Consider the following 24,787-nt stretch of genomic DNA (forward strand, 5'->3'; position numbering starts at 1 on the left):
TCAGTCACTAATTCATGTTTAGTTTATCTTGCTCACCAGTCCATACTGATTTCTATTACTCGGGGGTACAACTTTTCCTTCTAGTAATCACGTTGGAGTCACGAACTTATTTCTCAAAATGAGATTATGACTTTATGGCCTATATTTTTTTGTTGTCTCAAGGGCTGTCACCTATCATCTTTTCCTTTACTTGACTATAAACTCTGTAATACTATCGTCTTTTTGATCTACCGTTGTCACCCATGTATCATATCTTATTCATAATGCTTCATTAACTTTTTTCTTATTTCCCGCTAACATTATGTCTATCACATTATTCTGAAAACTTCAATAAGATATTCTTTTACTTTTATCTCCCATTTTCTTTATCCAGTGGCTCTTCAGGTTGCTTATCGTTCTTGCTGTACTTGGGACACTAGTACAAAAAAGGCCTTTGGCGGCAATTATTTAGTGGCAATAAGGCAATTGCCGCTAATGAATTATTTAAGGTAAAATATTAGCGGCACATAACCATTAGCTGGTAAAAGATTTCCTTTTACCGACATTAAAAAAAATTACCGCTAAAAATTACTAATTGAATTTTTTTTATTATTATTTTAACTTTCTCTCCCTACAAAAAAGAAGAAAATATTTCCCTCCAACTTTTTTGGACAAGAAATTACATTCCCTCCAATTAGAAAACAATAGGAAAACATATTACTACTAGAGCTTCTGGTCAATGTGAGATTACCAAAAAAGGGACAAAACCCTAAGACTCTCAAATGCTTCAGAAAGGGCTTTGAAAAATTAAAAAAACTGCGCTATTCTCTGTGGAGTCATCTTAATCTTACCACCGCTTTCTTTTATCTTCGTTTGTAACTTTTTTGTTCCTCTCTCTCTTGTGCTCTCTCTGACGTATATAAAGGTAGGGGAACATGGTGATTGCAGCGGCGACACAGCCACACCAACTCAAGGTAACAATAGAAAAAGACAATTTTGGCAAAATCAAAAACTATTGAACTTTTGGATTTATATTGAAAATTTGTCGCAAGTTTAATGATTTTAGGATTTTAACCTATTGAATTATCAGTATTCTCTTTTATTCGATTTCAATATTGCGATGAGCTTGAACTTGACAGATTTGTGGAATCCCTTTTGGAGTAATAAGTTTTTCTCCATTTTTAATGTAAGGTAAACAATTAGTACTAATTTCTTTATTTCAGCTTAAATGACAGGTCTTTGCAGTTGCATTCCAATTGTATGATCTAAGAAAAACTGGTTATATTGAGAGAGAAGAGGTAGGTGTTGCAACCATACTTATACTGGTTAACTCTATGCTCCCCTTGTCAGTTGTCACGAGCATTAAGTCTCATCCAAACAAAAAGGAAAGAAAAGGAACTCTAATATTGCTCTGAGGTGAAACAGTGCGTGTGGCGGAGTTAATAGTGTATTCACTGCTTGGTTTTACTTGCAGCTGAAAGAGATGGTTTTAGCACTGCTGCATGAATCATATCTGATTCTTTCAGATGATATAATTGAAATGATTGTAGATAAGGTTGACCGCTCGACTCTATCTTTTGCTTGGCTGTAGCTATGTGCCTTTTTGGTATTCATATTTAACGCCTAAGTTTTATCTTGTGCACCACACATTTAGTAAAGCAGATAAAAAGGGTGACAGGAAGATAGATCGAGAAGAGTGGAAGGAGTTTGCTTCAAAGAATCCTTCTCTTCTAAAGAATATGACCCTTCCCTATCTGAAGTAAGTTATAAGGCATTTAGTTGCATATTATAAAGAAATTTTGAATAGCTAGATTATTGTTACTTAACAAGTGGCCTTACTTTATTATAGGGACATAACTTTAGCATTTTCTAGTTTTGTGATGAGCATTGAGGTTGAAGATTTGGAATTCTAGGCTCGTACTTAGCATATAACATTTCAATTGTTTTATGTCTCTCTTTAGAATAGAGGACAATCTAGGAGGAAATTTGAGTAATAACAAATATAGGTTTCATTTTTGCTGCCTCATTATACGTATAGTTCGTCAATACCTCTAAGAGCGTATCAAGTCTTTCATCAACTACAGGATGCAATTCAGGTAAGCAAATTATATATAACTAAACCTCTGTCATTATGAATTCCCTTTAGGAGCTCTCTAATATACAATGCTGCTCAATTTTTCTGATAATAATAATAATTGATCATAGATGATAAGAGATATTTTAGTTTTTTTATAAGGTCATATTTTAGCTTCTTTATTGCCAGAGTATCACCCTTAAATCAGCAAGTACTTGACATTAGTTCATTATATATGTCAAATATGTAAAAGCTTATAGTTGAAAGTACAAACAATATTTCATCAGCATGACACGTAAAACATATCTTCTTGCGTGTCCAGGTCCATTCCTGGTTTCCAAACCTCTCTATTTGGCTCTCTGAGAGATCAAGTATGGTAAGTTCACTTGGATAATAATCAATATAAAATCTTGAAAGTGTGCATCTTTTCCATTGGAGTCGTTTTAGTGAAACAGGTAATTTTCCCAAATTTCTCTCTAGTTTCATATTATCGAATTGGAGTAGCCGCAGATTAACTATTGGATCAAATTACTTCAGTGTGTTCAACACCAACTCATTGGTTTCTTTTGTATCATTTTGAAATTGTTCTTTGCACAACTCTTTAATGAAGCTAATGCAGAAGTAAAAGTGGGAACTTGCTGAAAATACTCTCTAGTAGTTGCTTTCGCACTTTTAATCTTAGATGATGGCTTCTGATATAGAACTGAAGATTGCCTCATTGGAAAGTTACAGTAGGACTATTGTCACGACCCTAACCCCGAACCCAGTCGTGATGACACCTCTCTTGAAGACAAGGCCAGCCAGTCTAACATATTTTGTCCTTTTAAGCAGTTAAATAGCATAAGAACAGTTCAAACATGATTTAATAGCACAATTAGCGGAAATAGAGATAACAAAGCGGAATTCCAACTCGACACAGCCCTAACCGGGGTGTCACAAGTCATGAGCAACTAAGGATCCTGATACGAGTCTACTAAATACACTATCTGGTACAACTATTTGAAGAATATAAAAGTAATAAGATAAGGGAGACACGGGGGTTGCGGATGCCAACAGCTACCTCGTAGTCTCCGAAACACCGCCTAGATTGGAGGGACCAGCAATCAGGAGTGGGACCTACTATGCTTGAATCTGCACGCACGGTGCAGGGAGTAAAGTGAGTACTCCAACTCAGTGAGTAATAAATATAAATAATGACTGAAAGTAAGAAAACACGTAAAACACAAGGCATTCTATACCGAAGCAGTAAAAATCACCTAAAACCAGTAGACAGTGAAGAATCGAGTAAAATCCTTTTTTAACAAGTAAAACAAGTAATTGACAGGTAAATAAACAAATAGAAGTTCGCCCCTCGGGCACAATATCAACAAAACCGCCCCTCGGGCAACATCTCAGTACAGTATCAGCCTCTCGGGTAATCACATGGAACAATACCAGCCCCTCGGGCTCAAATAGAACAATACCAGCCTCTCAGGCTCAAATCTCAGAACAGTGCCAGCTTCTCGGGCTCAATCTCACATCACAATGTGTACTTGCGCTCACTGGGGGGTGTACAGACTCCGAGAGGGGTCCCTTATGAGCCAAGCGCAATATCAAGTCATCTCGTGGCATCAAATCTAGGCCCTCGGCCTCATAACAGTCAAGCCACCTCGTGGCGTATATATCACAGGACCTTGGCCTCATAAACAATATCAATAAGCCACCCCGTGACGTACATATCTCTGGCCCTCGGCCGCAAATCAGTATCAGTGTTTCCTCACAACTAGGCCCTCGGCCTTACTTAGTAAAAAATACTCACAAGCCCCTCGAGCATTAGTAAAACAGTATTTCTCAGCCCAAAACATCATTTAAAATATCATTTAAGTCTCAAAATAGAGTAAAAATGGCTGAGTAGTAAAACAGTGGAAAATAACATGACTGAGTTCAATTAATAAGTCAAAACAGTGAGGAAATAATAATAAAAATCCCCGAAGGGTTCAAATAGTTGGCACGAAGCCCGAATATGGCAATCAGCCCAAATCATGATGATAACATATAAGTTTCAGTCAAATACGCGGTAAAATCATCAGTCAGGATAGACCAAGTCACAATCCCCAATAGTACACGACCACACGCTCGTCATCAAGCGCGCCTCACCTCAATATAGCACTACGATGTACAATCCGAGGTTTCAAACTCTCACAACATCATTTACAATCATTACTCACCTCGAACCGGCTAAATCTCTAACTCGCGACGCCTTTGCCCCTCGAATCGGCCTCCACGCGCATCGAATCTATCCAAAATCAGAATGAATACGTCACCATATGCCAAGGGAACAAAGCCCAAGCGAAAACAATCGAATTACCACAAAATTCCAAAATTTGGTAAAACCCGACCCCCGGGCCCACATCTCGGAATTTGACAAAATTCACAAAACTAGAATCCTTATACTATCACGAGTCTAACCATACAAAAATTATCCAATTCCGATACCATTTGGTCTTTCAAATCATCGTTTTACATTTTTGAAAGATTCCGCAATTTTCTCCCCAAATTCCATCCCAAATCACGAATTAAATGATGAATTCAATATTAGATTCATGTATTCTAGCCAAATCTGAGTTAGAATCACTTACCCCGATGAATTTCTTGAAAAACCTTAGAAAAATCGCCAAAATCCGAGCTCTGTAGGTTAAAATATCAAATAAAACCCAAAACCACGTATTTATAGAATACCCCACAGATTTCCACCTCCGCGGACCGCAAAAAATCAACCGTGGTCCGCACAAACCCGAGGCGGTCTGCACAAAAAGACCGCGGCCGCACAGGCTTTCCTCTGCAATGATAGGCTTTAGTATTTTGGCCATAACGTTCGCTACAGATGTCCAAATTTTGATATCTTTACCTTTCTGGAAACTAGACACGAATGTCTACAGCTCGTTTTTGAATCATCTAAAAATTCCTTGTAGATCAAAAGATATGAGCTTCCGAAGTAGGACCAGTGAAATGTCCCCCACCGCGGCCGCACTGCATTTTGTGCAGTACGCACAACACCTACCGCGGCCGCACTTCATTTTGTGCGGTCCACACAGCACATACCGCGACCGCACTCCTTTTCGTGCGGACTGCATGGGTGGGTTCCGAGGCTAGCAACCCTTCTGGACCTGCTACAGCTATGATTTTCGGCCTAAAACATCCCGGAACCTACCCGGAACTTCAAACCAATTGTACCAACACATTCCATGACATTATTCAAACTTGTTCAAAACTTTAGAACGCTCACAACAACATCAATCACCAATTTAACATAGGATTCATGCCTAAGAACTCCAAGAACTCTTAAATTATGCTTTCGATCAAAAAGTCTATCAAATCTCGTCCGAATGACCTAAAATTTTGCACACACATCCCAAATTACACAACAAAGCTAGTGTCACTCTCGGAATTCCATTCCGACCCTATATCAAAATCTCGCCTATCAATCGGAACTACTAAAATATCAACTTTGCCAATTTAAGCCAAAATCTTCTCTACAACTCCAAAACCCATTCCGATCGCACTCCTAAGTCACAAATCACCTCTCGAAGCTAACCGAACCATCGGAACTCACTTCCAAGCCTTCTAACACATAAGTCAACATCCAGTTGACTTTTCCAACTTAAGCCTTCTTAAAAGAGACTAAGTGTCTCAAACTTCACCAAACTAATTCCGGACTTGATCTGACCAACCCGATACCACAAAAATACGGATAAACGAAGCATAAAGAAGTTGTAATGGGGGAAACGGAGCGGTAACTCATGAGACGACTGACCGGTTCGTCACATCCTCCCCAACTTAAAAAAAATGTTCGTCCTCGAACGAGTCAAGAAACATACCTAAAGCCTCGAATAGGTGAGGATATCTGCTCCGCATCTCCCGCTCGGTCTCCCAGGTAACCTCCTCCACGGGCCGACCTCTCCACTGCACTTTCACTGACGTTATATCCTTTGACCTTAACTTCCGAACCTGACGACCCAAAATAGCTACTGGCTCTACATCATATTTCAGATCATTATCTAACTGAACCGTGCTGAAGTCCAAAACATGAAACGGATCCCCGATATACTTCCGGAGCATAGAAACATGAAATACATGATGCACACTCGACAAGCTGGGTGGCAAAGCAAGCTCATAAGCCACCTCCCCAATCCTCCGAAGCACCTCAAAAGTCCCAATGAACCGAGGACTCAATTTCCCTTTCTTCCCAAATCTCATAACACCCTTCATGGGTGAAACCTTCAACAGAACTTTCTCGCCAACCATGTAGGACACATTTCGAACCTTCCTATCAGCATAATTCTTTTGCCTCGACTGCGCTATTCGAAGACTCTCCTGAATCACCTTCACCTTCTCCAAAGCATCCTGTACCAAATCAGTCCCTAATAGCTTGACCTCACCGGGCTCAGACCAACCAGCTGGAGATCTGCACCGCCTCCCATACAAAGCCTCATATGGAGACATCTGAATACTCAACTGGTAGTTGTTATAAGCAAACTCTGTAAGCGGTAGGAAGTCATCTTAGGACAGTCCGAAATCAATAACACAAGCACGCAACATGTCCTCCAATATCTGAATAGTACGCTCGGACTGCCCGTCCGTCTGAGGATAAAAAGCTGCGCTCAACTCAACTTGAGTACCCAACTCTCTTTGCATGGCTCTCCAAAACTGTGAAGTAAAATGAGTACCTCTATCTGAAATGATGGAAACCAGAATGCCATGCAAACGAACAATCTCCCAGATATAAATCCCTGCCAATCGCTCTGAAGAATAGGTAGTACACACAGGAATGAAGTGCACGGACTTGGTCAGCCGATCCACAATTACCCAAATAGCATCGAACTTCCTCAAAGTCTGTGGAAGTCCAACAACAAAGTCCATAGTGATTCTCTCCCACTTCCACTCAGGAATATCCATCTGTTGTAGCAAGCCACCCGGTCTCTGATGCTCATATTTCACCTGCTGACAATTGAGACACTGAGCTACAAATTCCATAATATCTTCTTCATTCTTCTCCACCAATAGTGCTGCTTCAAATCCTGCTACATCTTCGCGGCATCCGGATGAATGGAATACCGCGAGCTATGGGCCTCCTCCAGAATCAACTCCCGAAGCCCATCCACATTGGTCATGCAAATCCGTCCTTACATCCTCAACACCCCATCATCATCGATGGTCACATCTCTAGCATCATCATGCTGAACTCTGTCCTTAAGGACAAGAAAATGCGGATCGTCATACTAGCGCTCTCTGATGCGATCATATAATGAGGACCGAGAAACCACACACGCCAATACTCAACTGGGATCGGAAATGTCTAATCTCACAAACCGATTGGCCAAGGCCTGAACATAAACTGCAAGAGGTCTCTCCCCAACTGGAATACATGCCAAACTCCCCATACTCACTGCCTTTCGGCTCAAAGCATCGGCTACCACACTAGCCTTTCCCGGATGGTAAAATATAGTGATATCCTAATCCTTAAGCAACTCCAACCATCTTTGCTGCCTCAAATTAAGATCCTTTTGCTTGAACAAATGCTGAAGACTGCGCTGATTAGTGAACACCTCACAAGATACGCTATACAGGTAATGCCTCCAAATCTTCAATGCATGAACTATGGCAGCCAACTCCAAATCATGAACGGGGTAGTTCTTCTCATGGGGCTTCAACTGACGAGAAGCATAAGCTATAACTCTACCCTCATGCATCAACACACAACCAATCCCAACTCTCGAAGCATCATAATACACGGTATATGAACCTGAAGCTGATGGCAAAACCAACACTGGAGTTGAGGTCAAAGTTGTCTTGAGCTTCTGAAATCTCTCCTCACACTCATCCGACCATACAAATGTAGCACCCTTCTGAGTCAACTTGGTCAAGGGCGATGCGATCGATGAGAATCCCTGAACAAACCGGTGATACTAGCCCGCCAAACCAAGAAAATTGCGAATCTCTGTGGTTGAGGACGGTTTGGGCCAACTCTGAACCACCTTTATCTTCTTCGGATCAACCTGAATACCCTCGCTGGACACCATGTGCCCTAAGAAAGCCACTGAACTGAGCCAAAACTCACACTTGGAAAATTTTGCCTAAAGCTTCTCCTCCCTCAATATCTGCAATACAAATCTCAAATGCTCCGCGTGCTCCTCTTGACTATGCGAATACACCAGAATATCATCAATGAAGACTATAACGAATGAATCGAGATATAGCCGGAACACGTTGTTCATCAAATGCATGAACAATGCTGGGGCATTAGTCAGCCCAAAAGACATCACCAAGAACTCATAGTGACCATATCAGGTCCTGAAAGTCGCCTTAAGAATATCCGAGTCCCTGATCTTCAACTGGTGATAACCTGAACGGAGATTAATCTTGGAGAACACCCTCGCTCCCTGAAGTTGGTCAAATACATTATCAATGCAAGGCAAAGGATACTTGTTCTTAATTGTTACCTTGTTCAATTGCCTATAATCAATGCACATTCTCATTGTGCCATCCTTCTTCTTCACAAACAGAACCGGCGCACCCCAATGTGACACACTAGGCCGAATGAACCCTTTATCTAAGAGCTCCTGAAGTTGCTCCTTCAATTCCTTCAACTCCGCTGGTGCCATACGATACGGCGGAATAGAAATGGGCTGAGTGCCCGGCACCAGATCAATACCAAAATCAATATCCCTATCTGGTGGCATGCCCGACAGGTTTGTAGGAAACACATCAGGAAAATCCCTCACAACTGGAACAGAATCAATACTGGGAGTCTCAGCTCCAACATCCCTTACAAATGCTAGGTATGAAAGACAATCCTTCCCAACCATATGCTGGACTCTCAAGAAAGAGATCACTATACTAGGAACATAATCAGTCACACCATGCCACTCGATCCATGGCACACCCGGCATAGCCAATGTGACTGTCTTAGCATAATAGTCCAGAATAGCACGACACGGAGATAACCAATCCATGCCAAAAATGACATCAAAATCCACCATGCTCAATAGTAATAGATCCACTCGGGTCTCCAGACCCCCAATAGTCACCACACATGATCGGTACACACGGTCTATAATGACAGTATCACCCACTAGGGTAGATACATGAATAGGTAAAGCACGAAACTCACGGGGCGTACCCAAATAACGAGCAAAATATGATGACATATAAGAAAAGGTGGAACCGGGATCAAATAATACAGAGGCATCTCTGTGGCAGACTGAAACAATACCTGTGATAACAACATCTGAAGTAATAACATCGGGTCTTCCTGGGAGTGCGTAGAGACGAGCTGCCTGATCGACCTCCCCCTTTGGGGCAACCCCTGGCTGCCTGACCTCCACCCCTAGCTGGCTAGGTGGGTGGTGAAGTAACTGGAGCAGAAGTCGAGGGCTGACCCCTCTGCTGAGACGAACTAGCAACCCGACGAGGACACTGCCTCCACATGTGGCACATCTCGCCACACTCATAACAACTCCCAAGTGCTGGAGAAGGGGACTGAAGGGAACCCCTCGCACTGGAGTGACTAGCAGATGCACTTGACATAGAAGAGCCCTAAGCTGATAGGACACAAGATGAACTCTAAGCTGGGAGTGCGTTGAGTGATGACTGACCCTACTGAGATCCACGATAACCATGACCGAAGATGCCCCACGATGACCCGGGTTGGTTGATTGAGCAGGCCTGAAAGAACGGCCTCTATAATGCTGTAACTGGCCCCTCGAAGGAGCACCACTATAACTGCCCGATCCTTGAGGCCTCTTGGCCTCCCTCTCCTCTTGGCCTCCCTCTCCTCTTGCTCCTAACGGCGAACCGTCTCAATATCATGGGCGATATCAACCACCTCCTCGAACGTAGCACCCATCATTCTCCCTCTGGTCATAAGAATATGGAGATGATAAGTAAGGCTATCAACAAATCTTTTGATCCTCTCACGATCTGTCAGAACCATCCAGACAACATGACGAGCCAACTCAGAAAACCTCGACTCATACTGTGACACAGTTATATCCCCTTGTTGCAACCACTCAAATTGCCTACGCAGCTCCTCTCTGCGGGATTGCGGCACATACTTCTCCAGAAAGAGAATGGAGAACTCCTGCCAAGTAAGGGATGTTGTTCCCACAGGCCTACGCCTCTCATACGCCTCCCACCAAGTGAAGGCAGTCCCAAAAAACTGAAAGGTAGTAAATGCCACATCATTAGACTCGAGAATCCCTGCTGTACGGAGCATCCGCTAGCACTTATCCAAGAAACCCTAGGCATCCTCGCCCTCTACTCCGCTAAATGTCGGAGGCTGGAGTCTGCCAAACATCTCAAGATTACGTTGCTCATTATCCGGCATAGTTGGTACAACAAACTCCTTAGCTGGTGCAACCGGCTGGGCTGGAGGTGCCCCCTGCATCTGAAGTCCCTGCACTACCTGCTCAGGTGTGCGAGTAGTGGGGGTCTGATTGCCTCCTCGGCCTGTGAAGTAGCTACTGTTGTGGTGGTTGAAACTGCTTGAGTCAGGCTAGTGCAAACTGATAAGATCTGTGCCAAGGCCTCCTGTAGACCCGGGATCACAATGGGCATAACCGGTGCCTGAATTGGTGCTGCTGGAGCCTGATCCTGAACTGGGGCAGCTGGTGGATCAACAGGTGCTGCCATCGCCGCTCTACCTCTGCCACGGCCACGACCGCATCCGCGGCCTCTAGTGGCCTCAGCTGGTGGCACTAGTGATAGCCCACCTCGTCCGGTAGCTCGCGTCCTCACCATCTGTGAGAGAATGGAATGATAAAAGTTTAGTACTCGAACCAACAAGTTCGCACAAAGAGAATTTCAAGAATATAAAGTTTTTCCTAAAGGTTCTGCAGCTTCTCGAGGATAAATACAGACGTCTCCGTACCGATCCGCGAGACTCTACTAAACCTACTCATGACTCGTGAGACCTATGTAACCTAAGCTCTGATACCAACTTGTCACGACCCTAACCCCGAACCCGGTCGTGATGACACATCTCTTGAAGACAAGGCCAGCCAGTCTAACATATTTTGTCCTTTTAAGCAGTTAAATAGCATAAGAACAGTTCAAACATGATTTAATAGCACAATCAGCGGAAATAGAGATAACAAAGCAGAATTTCCAACCCGACACAGCCCTAACCGGGGTGTCACAAGTCATGAGCAACTAAGGATCCTGATACGAGTCTACTAAATACAATATCTGGTACAACTGTTTGAAGAACTTAGAAATAATAAGATAAGGGAGACACAGGGGTTGCGGATGCCAACAACTACCTCGTAGTCTCTGAAACACCGTCTGGACTGGAAGGATCAGCACTCAGGAGCGGGACCTGCTGCGCCTGAATCTGTACACACGGTGTAGGGAGTAAAGTGAGTACTCTAACTCAGTGAGTAATAAATATAAATAATGACTGAAAGTAAGAAAACACGTAAAACACAAGGCATTCTATACCGAAGCAGTAAAAATCACTTAAAACCAGTAGACAGTGAAGAATCGAGTAAAATCCCTTTTTAACAAGTAAAACAAGTAATTGACAGGTAAGTAAACAAATAGAAGTTCGCCCTTCGGGCACAATATCAACAAAATCGCGGAGGGTCCCCTTACGGCCCAAGCGCAATATCAAGCCATCTCGTGGCATCAAATCTAGGCCCTCGACCTCATAACAGTAAAGCCACCTCGTGGCATATATATCTCAAGCCCTCGGCCTCATAAACAATATCAACAAGCCACCTCGTGGCGTATATATCTCAGGTCCTCGGCCTCAAATCAGTATCAGTGTTTCCTCACAACTAGGCCCTCGGCCTTCCTCAGTCAAAAATACTCACAATCCCCTCGGGCATTAGTAAAACAGTATTTCTCAGCCCAAAATATCATTTAAAATATCATTTAAGTCTCAAAACGGAGTAAAAATGGCTGAGTAGTAAAAAAGTGGAAAATAACATGACTAAGTTCTATTAATAAGTCAAAACAATGAGAAAATAGTAATAAAAATCCCCGAAGGGTTCAAATAGTTGGTACGAAGCCCGAATATGGCAATCAACCCAAATCATGATGATAACATATAAGTTTCAGTCAAATACGCAGTAAAATCATCAGTCGGGATGGACCAAGTCACAATCCCCAATAGTACACGACCCCATGCTCGTTATCAAGAGTGTGCCTCACCACAAAATAGCACTACGATGTGCAATCCGGGGTTTCAAACCCTCACAGCATCATTTACAATTATTACTCACCTCGAACCGGCTAAATCTCTAACTCGTGACGCCTTTGCCCCTTGAATCGGCCTCCATGCGCGTCGAATCTATCCAGAATCAGAACGAATACGTCACAATATGCCAAGGGAACAAAGCCCAAGCGAAAACAATCAAATTACCACAAAATTCCAGAATTTGGTCAAACCCGACCCCCTGGCCCAGATCTGGGAATTTGACAAAATTCCCAAAACTAGAATCCTTATACTCTCACGAGTCTAACCATACGAAAATTATCCAATTCCGATATCATTTGGTCCTTCAAATCATCATTTTACATTTTTGAAAGATTTCACAATTTTCTCCCCAAATTCCATCCCAAATCACGAATTGAATGATAAATTTAATGATAGATTCATGTACTCTAGCCAATCTGAGTTAGAATCACCTACACCGATAGATTTCTTGAAAAACCTTCGAAATATCGCCAAACACTGAGCTATGTAGGTCAAAATATCAAATAAAACCCAAAATCTCGTATTTATAGAGTACCCCACAACTTTTCACCTCCACGGACTGCACAAAATCGACCGCGGTCCGCACAAAAACGACCGCGGCAACACAGGCTTTCCTCTGCAGCGACAGGCTTTAGTATTTTAGCCATTACTTTCGCTACAGATTTTCAAATTGTGATATCTTTATCTTTCTGGAAACTAGACACGAAGGGCTACAACTTTTGTTTTTGAATTATCTCAAAATTCTTTGTAAATAAAAAGATATGAGCTTCCGAATTAGAACTAGTGAAATGTCCCCCACCGCGGCCGCACTGCATTTTGGTGCGATACGCACAACACTTACCGCGACCGCACTCCTTTTTTTGCGGACCGCGTTGGTGGGTTCCGAGGCCTGCAACCCTTCTAGACCTGCTACAGCTATGATTTTCGGCCTAAAATATCCCGGAACCTACCCGGAACTCCCGGAACTTCAAACCAATTGTACCAACATATCCCATGACATCGTTCAAACTTGTTCAAAACTTTAGACGCTCACAACAACATCAATCACCAATTTAACATAGGATTCAAGCCTAAGAACTCCAAGAACTCTTAAATTATGCTTTCGATCAAAAAGTTTATCAAATCTCGTCCGAATGACCTAAAATTTTGCACACACATCCCAAATGACACAACAAAGCTATTGTCACTCTCGAAATTATATTCCAACCCCTATATTAAAATCTCGCATATCAACCGGAACCGCCAAAATATCAACTTCGCCAATTTAAGCCTAAATATTCTCTACAACTCCAAAACCCATTCCGATCGCACTCATAAGTCCCAAATCACCTCCCGAAGCTAACCGAACCATCGAAACTCACTTCCGAGCCTTCTAACACATAAGTCAACATCCAGTTAACTTTTCCAACTTAAGCCTTCTTAAAAGAGACTAAGTGTCTCAAACTTCACCAAACTCATTCCGGACTCGATCCGACCAACCCGATACCACAAAAACACGGATAACGAAGCATAAAGAAGCTAAAATGGGGGAAATGGAGCGGTAACCCATGAGACGACTGGCCGGGTCGTCACAGCTATTGCTCGTGGAAAGTATTATTTCAAAGAGTTGGTGATCTCAAAATTAGGCCCTTGTTTTTTAGATATAACTTGGAACGGTATAGTTATTTTTAGTTTTGAAGTTTTAATACTATGCACAAAATGCTTCAGTTATCACATGACGGAAATTGCACCTGACAAGTGTGTTATTTATTTAGTTGTTCTTTTATTCTTCAATATTATCTTTTTTAGATCTAAGCAATGTCCATTTAAGTGCATGAAAATAATTTCACTTAAATAGTTACTATTTCAAATCATTTTGAATATTCTGTTTGCTTAAAGAAATAAATCATGGCGCCTGCATCTTTGTTCCAAGATTAGGGTGATGCGCTATGCAGTATTTTATGGCTGAGGATATTAAATATTTGTGACATAGATGTCGTAGTCATCCATAATAGCAACTCGGACTTCTGATCATTTACCACAATAAAGTCAATCTTCAGTTCCACAACAAGATTCAAACACAGACTTTTTTCATGTTCCTTTACAAAGATCGTTCCTTTTTCGCCAAGAATCGTTCTTGGACTTTTGGGTATCTCTATAAATGCTTTATCATTCTGGTCTTCACTTTCACAAGAGACCCTTTTTGAATTAAGAGATGTGGACCGTTATGATAATAATAGTTTCAAAAGTTCTTTTATTCTTCCTTTGTATCATAAGCGTGGTAGTATTTGGAATTCAAGGACAAATGTTGAGTTCAAACTTGGGAGGTTTGTGGATTTTAAACCTGATATTGTTATGGAGTTGGTCAATGATCAAGAAAAGATTGCCAAGTCTATGTCTGCTGCTACTAAGTTAGACTCTTCTGCTAATTTTCCTGTCAAGGGTAATATTCATTCGGATGGGTACGTACTTCTGATTGAAGTATATTTGATATTGTTTTTAACTTGTTCCTATATTTTATTTCATGATAATTTCTAAAATCATTAACTATTCCTCAATCTCAAAATAATTGGGGGTGTGTTATGTTAATTTTCTATCTTCATTGCATTCTATTCATGTCCTTTACTTATTTAGAGGAATATCACACAATTTGACTATATTTGACTACATTGAAAAATTTGCGAAAAATCTTCAGTTACCTGAGTTCTAAAAAGGAGTTAGGGTTGTGGATTAGGGATTTCTCATGGAAATGTTTTAGAACAAATGGAATGTTGACTTTTTCCATCTCTGTTTTATTTGGGGTGTAACCTTTTTTTTTGTAAATTGGATTTATAGGATTTTTAACTTCTGTAGAGTCTTTTGATGGCATAGTGATGGATAACCTGAGATGGACTCCACTGATTTTCACATTAAAAAGTCCCTTGGAAGAAAAAAATCCGGCCATGTATAAAATACAATGATAAATAGTATATAATAGATGATTAAAAGTATAATTAGTTTAGCTACTCAACTAATCATGTTTTGTTAATTCAAGATATTATACATGCTTTGGCAAAGAAAATCCGGTCATGCTTTAGTGGAAATAATCAAGCATTTCAGTGCAATTCTTCAGGGGGAGTTCACGATAGGAAGCGACAAATTTAGCATTCAGAGTACTTACTCTTATGGGTGAGTGAATTACATTAATTTTAGAGTTTGCAGAATTAAATAAAGTGTGTAGCCTTTATATATCTAGCAAGTTTATTAGTTGTCTACTGAAGGCATTTGCTTGCTTTTCTTTTGTTAGTCGCTGCATATGTTGCTTTGATGTTTTAAAGGCTATAGTTCTATGGTAGTGTTCTGTCATAGAATGTTACATAAAGAAATGTGGTAATATCTTTATTCCCTTATGTATGCCTTTTTTGTTATGTTAAAGTTTGTGTATCTCTCATTTTATCAGTAATTTGAATTTTTAACAATTGTCATGACTGCTTTATATAATTCATAAACCAGCAGGTTCAGTATCATACTCTGAAATTAAAGCCTTCCTTGTTTACTTCTTGGGGCGTGGGAGAACTGTGAATCAATTCTTAGCTCACTGATCTAGCTCACTTTTCTTAATAAAGAACCAACTTCTTAATGTTCTCTCTATATACTTTTGCCACATGAAGCTTGAAACTATATTCATGGCCTTATAATGCTAACATTGATAGAAGCTGCATCAAATGTGTTTTTCCGCAAGTTCATCTAGACTTGCAAGAAATGGAAACAATATCCATAGGTCCTTACTCTTTTTTTTCTTTCTAAACTTTATGGTATAGAATTGTCCATATTGTATATAAGTTAATCCAAACAAATTTACTAGGGGCTTACAGTGGCCTTGATAGTCCATATTAGATGATTTAGTTGAAACATCATCCAGAACATTTAAAAGCATTTCTGCCTTTTCTGAAGATCTGGAATCACATGATTAAGATCCCTTTAAGGAAACAAAAGAATGAAATGTAAAATTAAGATGGCGACCTTAGGAAAAACTGAGAAATCAAGGAGACCATAGTTGAGATTCTATAGATAGGTCAATAGAAATTACATGAAAAGAAGTAGTAGCAATACATATTCCCCAAGCTTAGATGTAAATTGCTTACTATCTTCAACAATTCTCTAGGAGAAGTGAGTTTGACCTTATTTTAGTGAGAATAACAACACAATTTGAGCCTTAAGAAGGTCAATAAAATTCTGATAAATCCCTTCAAATTCTGCTTATGAAGCTGAGAACATTGAAAGACTAGTGATTGTGAAGCTAAGAACTTCAGCTATATGCCAACGGTCTATCTTTGTTATAGTTTGTGTTTGTTATATGGTTAAGCACTTCAGTGTTGCTCTTCTGTTAATTATGAGAAAGTGTGCTATTTTTTTTTCACCACGAGAAAGTGTTGCTGTAAAGGAAAAATGCTGGCAAATTTAAAGGATTTACATGCTCTTTAGGTACGTTTATAACATAGAATATAACTATTTATATTTTGCTGCCCACATAGAGTTGAATTTATATATTATATCGAGCATTGTCTTTCTAAATCAAACAAGTATGCCATGATACATAAATTTAATAATTTTGCTCGATAAATATCCCAGTTGAAGACTCTTATATTTCACCTCCTTTACATAATTATTTTGTAATTTCAGGTCATACAGTCTGATGATCCATAATTAGCGAGTGGAAGATTTCAATAAGATGAAATGTTGCAGAAATTATTTGAAGACTTATTCGTTAGGATTTGTTATATAATGACGTTAGCCATTTGCTTCAAACAATATAAGTTTATTTTTTAAGTTACTATGATATTAATATTTGGATTACTACTTCCTTTTGTTTGTTAAGATTTAATAACATACATTATATTTTTATGAATCAATATTAATATGTTTTATTATTTAGATCTTATTTCAAAAGAGTGTGTAGCTATTATTAATGGTGGCTAAACTGTTGTCATTAAAGCTTGTGACTTTTAGTGCCAATTTCACAGGATATACCGGTTATAAAATTGATGATAAAAGGGCAAATTATGATGTTTCCATAGGGAATATTGTCGCCATTATAATTGTTGTTAAAGAAGAGTTTTAGCGGCAATTTTATTAAATTTACCAACCATTAAAATGGATGTTAAAGGGTCATGCTAATATGTTTTCAAAAGGAATATTATAGTCATTCTAATTGCCACAAATCAATTACCGCTAAAAGTATGAACTTTTAGAGGTAATTATTTTTAATTTAGCGGCTATAAAAATAGATGCTAAAAGAGCATCAGTAACCGTTTTAGATTGGATTAAGCAGCTAAAATAGTTACCGCAAATAATTACCGTTAAAGCAAATGATATTTAACGGCAATAAGTCAGGCCTTTTACCAGCTTTTATGAGAAATACAGCTAAAGGCTTTGCCGACCCTGGCATTAGTGGCTAAATATCAATGGCCGGTAAATGATATAGCGGCTATTATTATTGCCGCCAATGCCCTTTTTTATTTCCACTAAATCCCCTTTTTGTTGTTGTGGGACACGAACCATATCAAGGTAATAATTATTCCTTTCAGGCTTTCAGTGCTTATCTTCTTAATTTTTTGATCATGCTAGTATTCACATCTAATTGTAATATTCTAGAGTGCACCATTTGGGAGTCTCATAAGGAGGTCTATTAGAACCTTTGTAATATCCTTCGGAAATGTCAACTAACATAAACAATACATTCCCCATTTCGGGTTACTCTAACCCCAGCCAGATCCTAATATCCCGTCCTTTTCTTAAACTACACCTGTTAGCCCCCAGTGGGGCATAACTGAGATGGGTGTGGATACATACCTCTATTACTATTGAAGGTAACTCACAATGCTTATATTTTTCTGCCTGGGTTGAAAATACCGATAATCTTTATTAACTGAGTACCTCGTACCCTTCTCATCTTGTTCTTTTTACTTGTTGACGCTTGTATCTACCTTCTGAATCTCTCATTTCCTTTCACCATAGGTGGATAGATATTCTTGCTTCAGGGCTCTTTATCGAGAGGCTTACACATCTTAGTACACATATGATCTACTGAAGACCTTACATTTACTCATTATAAGCATCATGAAAAATTCAATTTCCTCTAACTAAATTCCTCCACAGCTATATCTCTTACCACCTATCTTTCTGGATGTATGCATCGTCGTATTATAAATAAGATAGAGTTTAGGAAGTTTAGTTCTTACAACTGAGCTCTACCACACGATCTAGAGTAAGAAGAAAGAGTGACAGTCCTAAATACCTTGTAGCCTCCTACTTATAAGTGTGGTGCATGACATACTCATAAACAAGACTCTACTAGATACGGCTTCTAGACTCCCTAGCAAAGAACTACTCTAATACCACCTTTGTCGCGACCCAACCTATGGGCCGCGACGGGCACCCGGTACCTTAGTTAACCGAGTACCAACAAAACATAACTTTCTTATTGTACTTTCATTGGCAAGTGGGAAAAACAGACCGTCATGGGCTAACCAGAATAAACATAGGGGATTACCCAATATAGGATGACCAACCTGATATAAAAACTATATGATAAATGGACGTATAAGGCCAATGTGATCCATTATATACTTTAAATATAAGCCGACAATGCCTTACAAATATATGTGTACATGACATTTGTCTACAAGCCTCTAAGAGTACATACTTATCATAAAGGCCGGGACAGGGTCCCGCCATACTAAACAATACATGTCTAAATCATACTGACCAAACAAGCAACTCCAAAGCAAACGGAGCGCACCAACATCTTCCGCTGAGCTGATAGCCTACTTGGAGGACTCTCGACCTGTCTATTGGGACCTGCGGGCATGAAATGCAGCGTCCCCAGGAAAACGGGACGTCAGTACGAATAATGTACCGAGTATATAAGGCACATAAATAAGTACATAAAAGACATGGAAGAAATATAGAGTAAATGGCTCAACCTATAAGTGTGGATAACTCTGTAAATCATGAAATAGTTATAGTGTTATTCATATGCGTATAAATGTCATGTCGTGCATAGGTACATGTGTTCATAACATCATCAAGCCTCTGAGGGCATCCCATCATATCATCTCGACCACTATGGGCAAAATCATCAACGTATACCAGTTGATCAGGTAGTGGTGCGTATATAACACCATAACCTTTCCCATATATATATATAACGCCATCTGTTCATGGGTCAATATGAATGTATAAATGCATGAAATGCATATGAAATATGTTAATATAATCTCTTGGTACGTCATAAGATCATTATGCCTCTGATTAATATCATGAAATAAACTTTACCAACTTGTAGCATAACACGTTGGATCTTGTAGCATTTCTCTTTGAAATTTCGCGTTGGATCTTGTAAGATTTCAGAGAGATGTCACGTTGGATCATTGTTATTTCTCTTTTAATGGTATAAAAATGTTATTTTCTTAACTTTGCAAAGTCCTATACTTTTCCAATAAAGAGACCAACCAATCTTTACGTGTAAACAAGTTATCACTTTGTCTAGTTACTCATTTTGTATAATTTGCTATCTTGGCTATGCTTATGCCATGTGGCAATCTCCAAAGAACTCTTATCCACTTAATACCATAATTATCTCCACCATTAATCAATTATCCACATAATTAAGGACTATCTCAAATTACTTAAAATACTACCCACTTTTAACATACCTTATACACCTTACTATCATGGTCATGTGGTACCTTGTATGGCACTAGCCCATAAATATCGAGTATTTTAGTTCAGGCCGTATTTTATCCCAACATGTCAAACTTTGAAAAAATACATTTTCTTCGATTTTCCTACCGTCTCACCTTCACGAATTTACTCATCACTTGTTTGAAATAGCATAATACTTATAATCTCAAAATAATCCCATTCCCAAACATACGTTGATTAACTTACGACAAAACTTTAACGTACGAAAATGCGCGATGTAATATCTCATTTATGAGCTTTCATCAATTTACTTATGTTGTACTTTTATGTATGAAAACATAGGGTGTAACACGTTACCGGCAAGGTGATATGGCATGGAGAGTATTCGCTTGTGTGCCATTTCTTGAAGAATTCAGTGGTCTTTTTTTCGGTGAATTAGGGTCCGTTATCGCAGCTGATTTCTTTAGGGATGCCGAAGCGGCATATGATGTTTCTCCATATGAATGTGATTACTTCATGTTCGTGTATTTGGGCGAACGCACCTGCTTCTACACACTTGGAAAAATAGTCAGTTAAAAACAAAAGAAATTGTACATTATCTCGCCCTGCTAGAAGGGGTTCGACAATGTCCATTCCCCATTTGATGAGCGGCCATGGATATGTAACCGAGTGGAGGTGCTCTCCTTCTTGGTGTATCATAGGGGTATATTTCTGGCACTGCTCGCACTTCTTGACGTAGTCGGCAGCTTCCTTCTTCATTGTGGGCCAATAATAACTTGCCCGAATGAGGCATCTAACGAGGGTTTAGTTGCCGGTATGGGCACCACAGTGACCTTCATGTACTTCCTCGAGGACGCATCTTGTTTAGTTCGGCCCTAGGCATTTCGCTAAGGGGGCCCCAAACGTTCTTTTGTATAGGTCGTGGTTTATGATGTTGTACCTGGCCGCCTGCATTCAAAGCTTTTTGGCTTCCTTTTTGTCTGATGGGAGTACTCCCTCTTGCAAATATGTTATAATACGGTTGCGCCAGTCCTAAGTCAAATTTACAGAGTGTACCTCAAGTTGGTCTATTGACGAGTGGAGAAGGGTGACCACGTTTTCTTTTGTAATGTTTTTGGTGGCTGCTGCTAACTTGGCGAGGCCATCTGCCTTGATGTTTTGTGCTCAAGGTATCTTGTCGAGTCGACATTCATCAAATTCTGGCAGCATTTTATGAATTTCTGCCTGGTACTTTTGTAGCCTCTACTCTTTAATTTGGAAAGTCCCTGTGGCTTGGTTGACAACGAGTTGTGAGTAGCATATGAGGACGACTCGTCGTGATCTGTATTTGAGAGATAGCTTAAGTACTACAATTACGACCTCATACTCGGCCTCATTGTTAGTTATATCGGGGCATCGTATGGATTGGTGGATGACTTCGCTTGTTGGGACCTCGAGTACGAGTCCCAGTCCAGATCCTGATGCGTTGGATGCACCATCGGTGTATAGGACCCATAGGTTTGGTATCCTAGGGGAGGTACGAGAAGTTTCCTGCTCGACCTCGGGCATTATTTTGGTAGTGAAATCGGCGATGAAGTCGGCAAGTACCTGTGATTTTATCGTTGTTCGCGGCTGATATGTTATATCATGCTCGCTCAATTCTATGGCCCACTTAGCCAATCTCCCGACAGTTCGGGTTTATGTAGGAGGCTCCATAGGGGGAAGATCATCACCACCGATATGGGTGGCATTGAAAATAGGGTCTAGGCTTTTGTGAAGCTATAACCAATGCCAATGCCAATTTTTCGAGGTGGGGGTACCTTGTTTTGGCGTTGACCAGGGTTTTGCTAATATAATAGATTGGAGATTGTGTACCTTTGTTTTCATGGACCAACACTACGCTTACCGCGACCTCTAATACGGCCAAATATATCAGGAGGCATTCGCCAGGTTCTGCTTTGGCGAGTAGTGGTGGCGAGGACAAGTATGCCTTTAGTTCTCTTAAGGCCTCGATGCATTCTGAATTCTACTGGATCCTATTGTCCTTTTTGAGCATGTTGAAGAATTTGTGGCACCTGTCGGAGGATCGTGAGATGAACCTCGGCTGTCAATTTTTGTTCCTGTTTCTTGCTGGTTAATACTTCATGTATTCCCTCAATGGCTTTGATTTGGTCGGGGTTGACCTCGATGCCTCTTTCTGATACTAGGAAGCCGAGGAACTTGACCGAAGTTACACCGAAAGCACATTTTTCGGGGTTCAGCTTCATGTCGTACTGCCTTAGTATACCAAAGGCCTCTTTCATGTGGTCGATGTGATCTTCCTTCTTTTTTGATTTGACCAGCATGTCGTCGATGTAAACTTTCATTGTTTTGAAGAGTTGATCCTTAAACATCTTGGTGACCAACTTTTGATAAGTTGCTCCTGCGTTCTTCAAATCGAATGACATGACTCTGTAACAGTACATTCCCTGATGGGTGATGAAAGTAGTTTTTTCCTGGTCCTCCTTCTCCATGAGGATTTGGTTGTAACCTAAGTAAGCGTCCAAGAAGCTCAACAACTCGTGCCCTGCTATTGCATCTATGAGCTGATCGATATGAGGTAATGGAAAGGAGTCTTTCGAGCAGGCCTTGTTTAGGTCCGTGAAATCCATGCACATCCTCCACTTCCCATTTTTCTTTTTCACTATGACTACATTGGTGACCCATTAAGGGTATTTTGATTCTCGGATGGAACCATTAGCGAGTAGCTTATCCACCTCATCACTGACGGCCTCGTTAATTGTGGCGTTGAATTTTCTTCTTACTTGCTGCATTTGGTGGTAGAGTGGATTGATATTCAACTTGTGTGTGACAACGTCCTTTGAGATACCTAGAATATCTGTATGGGATAAAGCAAACAAATCAGCGTTGTCAATTAAAAATTTATGAAATTTACTTGGTTCTGATAGTTTATGGCCGATGTAAGCCTTTTTGTTGTTGTCTAGTTGAATGGGATTGAGGTCTTCTACCATTGACCATGCGACTTTTATGATGTCGGGGCCCTGATGACGTCTTTTTGTGCGTTGGGTTCGGCCCCCGACTTTGGTAATTTCTACGCTTCTAAGTCTGTTCCCTTTAACTGTTGAGTGTATGTACAATCTTGAGCGATGAGATAGCATTCTTGGGTTGTGCATTGTTTGTCTCGGATGCTGAATATCCCCCATGGAGTAGGGAACCTGATACTTAATACAGGCTGGACGGGATAGCCCTCATGGCATGTATCCATGGTCGCCCTATGATGGCATTGTAAGTTGTGTCATGGTTCACGACATGGAATGTCGTTTCTAGGGTGATGTCACCGGCCAGAACGGGTAACGTTATCTCCCCTGAGGTTCGCTCAACTGCATTGTTAAAACCTGTTTGTGTTATGCAATGTTGTACTATCTTGTCCTCGAGTTTCATTTGCATGAGAGCTCGAGGGTGGATAATACACGCGCCTCTTCCTTCGTCTACCATTATTCTTTTTACATTAGTATTCAAAATATATAATGTAATGACAAGAGCATCGAAGTGAGAAAAAATCAAATCGTGGATATCTGACTTATCGAAGAAGATATTGTCTTCGAGGTCATCATACCATTCGTGGGTGATTGACCGCTTCCGTTTATGTGTGGTGGTAAACTTCACATGGTTGATTTCTGCTTCATCACCTCCGCTGATGGTCATTTGGATGGTGCGGGCGGGGAAGGGTGGCTTTGGAGGGCCTTGGTGTTGTTCTCGTCCGCGGCCGAAGTTGGCTCGTCCTCGGTCGCTCATCAGCTCCCTCAGGTGCCCTTGGTTCAACATGTTCACTACTTCTTATTGTAGGGTTATGCAGTCCTCGATTTTGTGACCCCACTCCTGGTGAAATTCACAGAGGACGTTCGACTTTCGGGGTACTTGGGTCGAACTTCATTTTTTGTGGCCACTTCACCTTTGTGCCAAGCTTCTCTAGTGCGTACACTATTTCTGAAAGGGAAACACAAAAATTATGAGTAGATAAGAGTGGAGACATACCTCTTTCATTTCGCTGAGTTCCTGTATGTGGCCTGGACGACCCTTTCGCTTGTCGAGGAGATGTTGGGATGGCTGTTCTGACATAGGGTTGATGCCTGTCTCGGTTGAGTCATGGACCTGATTGATCTCTTCGACTGTCATTACGACGGTCTTTCCTCGACTCTGTCTGGACCGACATTAACCGTTGGGTTGGATCGTTAAGGTCATCCTCATTGTCTCTCACCTCGGCGCAGTAGGCATTGTGGATTTCTTCCCAAGTGGTGGGAGGGTATTTTATGAGCCTGCTTAATAACTTTCTGGTCTCTCTCGACCCATTCCTGCTCAACCTATTTTGGAAAGCTACCACCGCCATCCCTTCTGATATATTTGGTAAGCTCATTCTTACCTTATTTAACCGAGAGAGGAAGTCTCTGGTCCCTCGCCGGGCGATTGCCTAACAACGAATTTATCATTCACATTGGCCTCCACCTTTTTAGCTCCGGCGTGGGTGGTAACGAACTTGTCAGCCACTTCTTCGAATGTTATTATTGAACGTGCTGGTAATTATGAGTACCAGGTTAAGGCCCCCCTGTTAGGGTCTTGCCGAACTTCTTTAGTAACACTGATGGTACCTGCTCCTTTGAAAGGTCGTTGCCTTTTACTAGAGTAACTTAATGAATGATGTGATCTTCAGGGTCTGTGGTGTCGTCGTATGTCTTCAAATACAGTGGCATTTTGAAGGTCTTGGGTATGGCATGCGGGGCTTCCTCCCCGCAATTTGGTTGTTTGATGAATCGGCCAACATCCCGTTTTGGTAGCAGTTTTGGGGCACCCGGTAT

At 40.8% G+C, this 24,787-nt stretch overlaps 1 protein-coding gene across 25 annotated transcripts; it reads left to right on the plus strand.

Moving 5' to 3' along the window:
* Nucleotides 1-685: 685 nt before the first annotated feature.
* Nucleotides 686-17,183, plus strand: LOC107818907 (calcineurin B-like protein 4). Of its 25 annotated transcripts, none has more exons than XR_001655555.2 (7): nt 695-953; nt 1,203-1,277; nt 1,454-1,534; nt 1,642-1,738; nt 2,376-2,429; nt 15,304-15,437; nt 16,932-17,183. XR_001655555.2 is itself a non-coding variant. In XM_016644992.2 (5 exons), exons 1-5 carry the CDS (start codon nt 915-917, stop codon nt 16,957-16,959), a joined length of 267 nt encoding a protein of 88 aa, XP_016500478.1. In that variant the 5' UTR covers nt 686-914; the 3' UTR covers nt 16,960-17,183. The 25 variants fall into 25 exon arrangements, 4 of the variants coding, with proteins under 4 accessions (XP_016500478.1, XP_016500493.1, XP_075098973.1 ...); XR_001655553.2 differs by having other exon boundaries at nt 696-953; nt 1,634-1,738; XR_001655561.2 differs by having other exon boundaries at nt 690-953; nt 1,215-1,534; nt 1,634-1,738.
* Nucleotides 17,184-24,787: the final 7,604 nt, after the last annotated feature.

The sequence above is a fragment of the Nicotiana tabacum genome, chromosome 22, assembly GCF_000715075.1.
Source record: "Nicotiana tabacum cultivar K326 chromosome 22, ASM71507v2, whole genome shotgun sequence".
Taxonomy (NCBI): Eukaryota; Viridiplantae; Streptophyta; class Magnoliopsida; order Solanales; family Solanaceae; genus Nicotiana; species Nicotiana tabacum.

Bases quoted from the DNA above. Each gene is read 5' to 3' on its own strand.
- LOC107818907 (XM_075242872.1), top strand. From the start codon at position 915: ATGGTGATTGCAGCGGCGACACAGCCACACCAACTCAAG. The intron at 1,535-15,303 runs GTTGACCGCTCG...TGTTAATTCAAG, and splicing joins TTGAAATGATTGTAGATAAG to ATATTATACATGCTTTGGCA. The intron at 15,438-16,931 runs GTGAGTGAATTA...TTGTAATTTCAG, and splicing joins CAGAGTACTTACTCTTATGG to GTCATACAGTCTGATGATCC.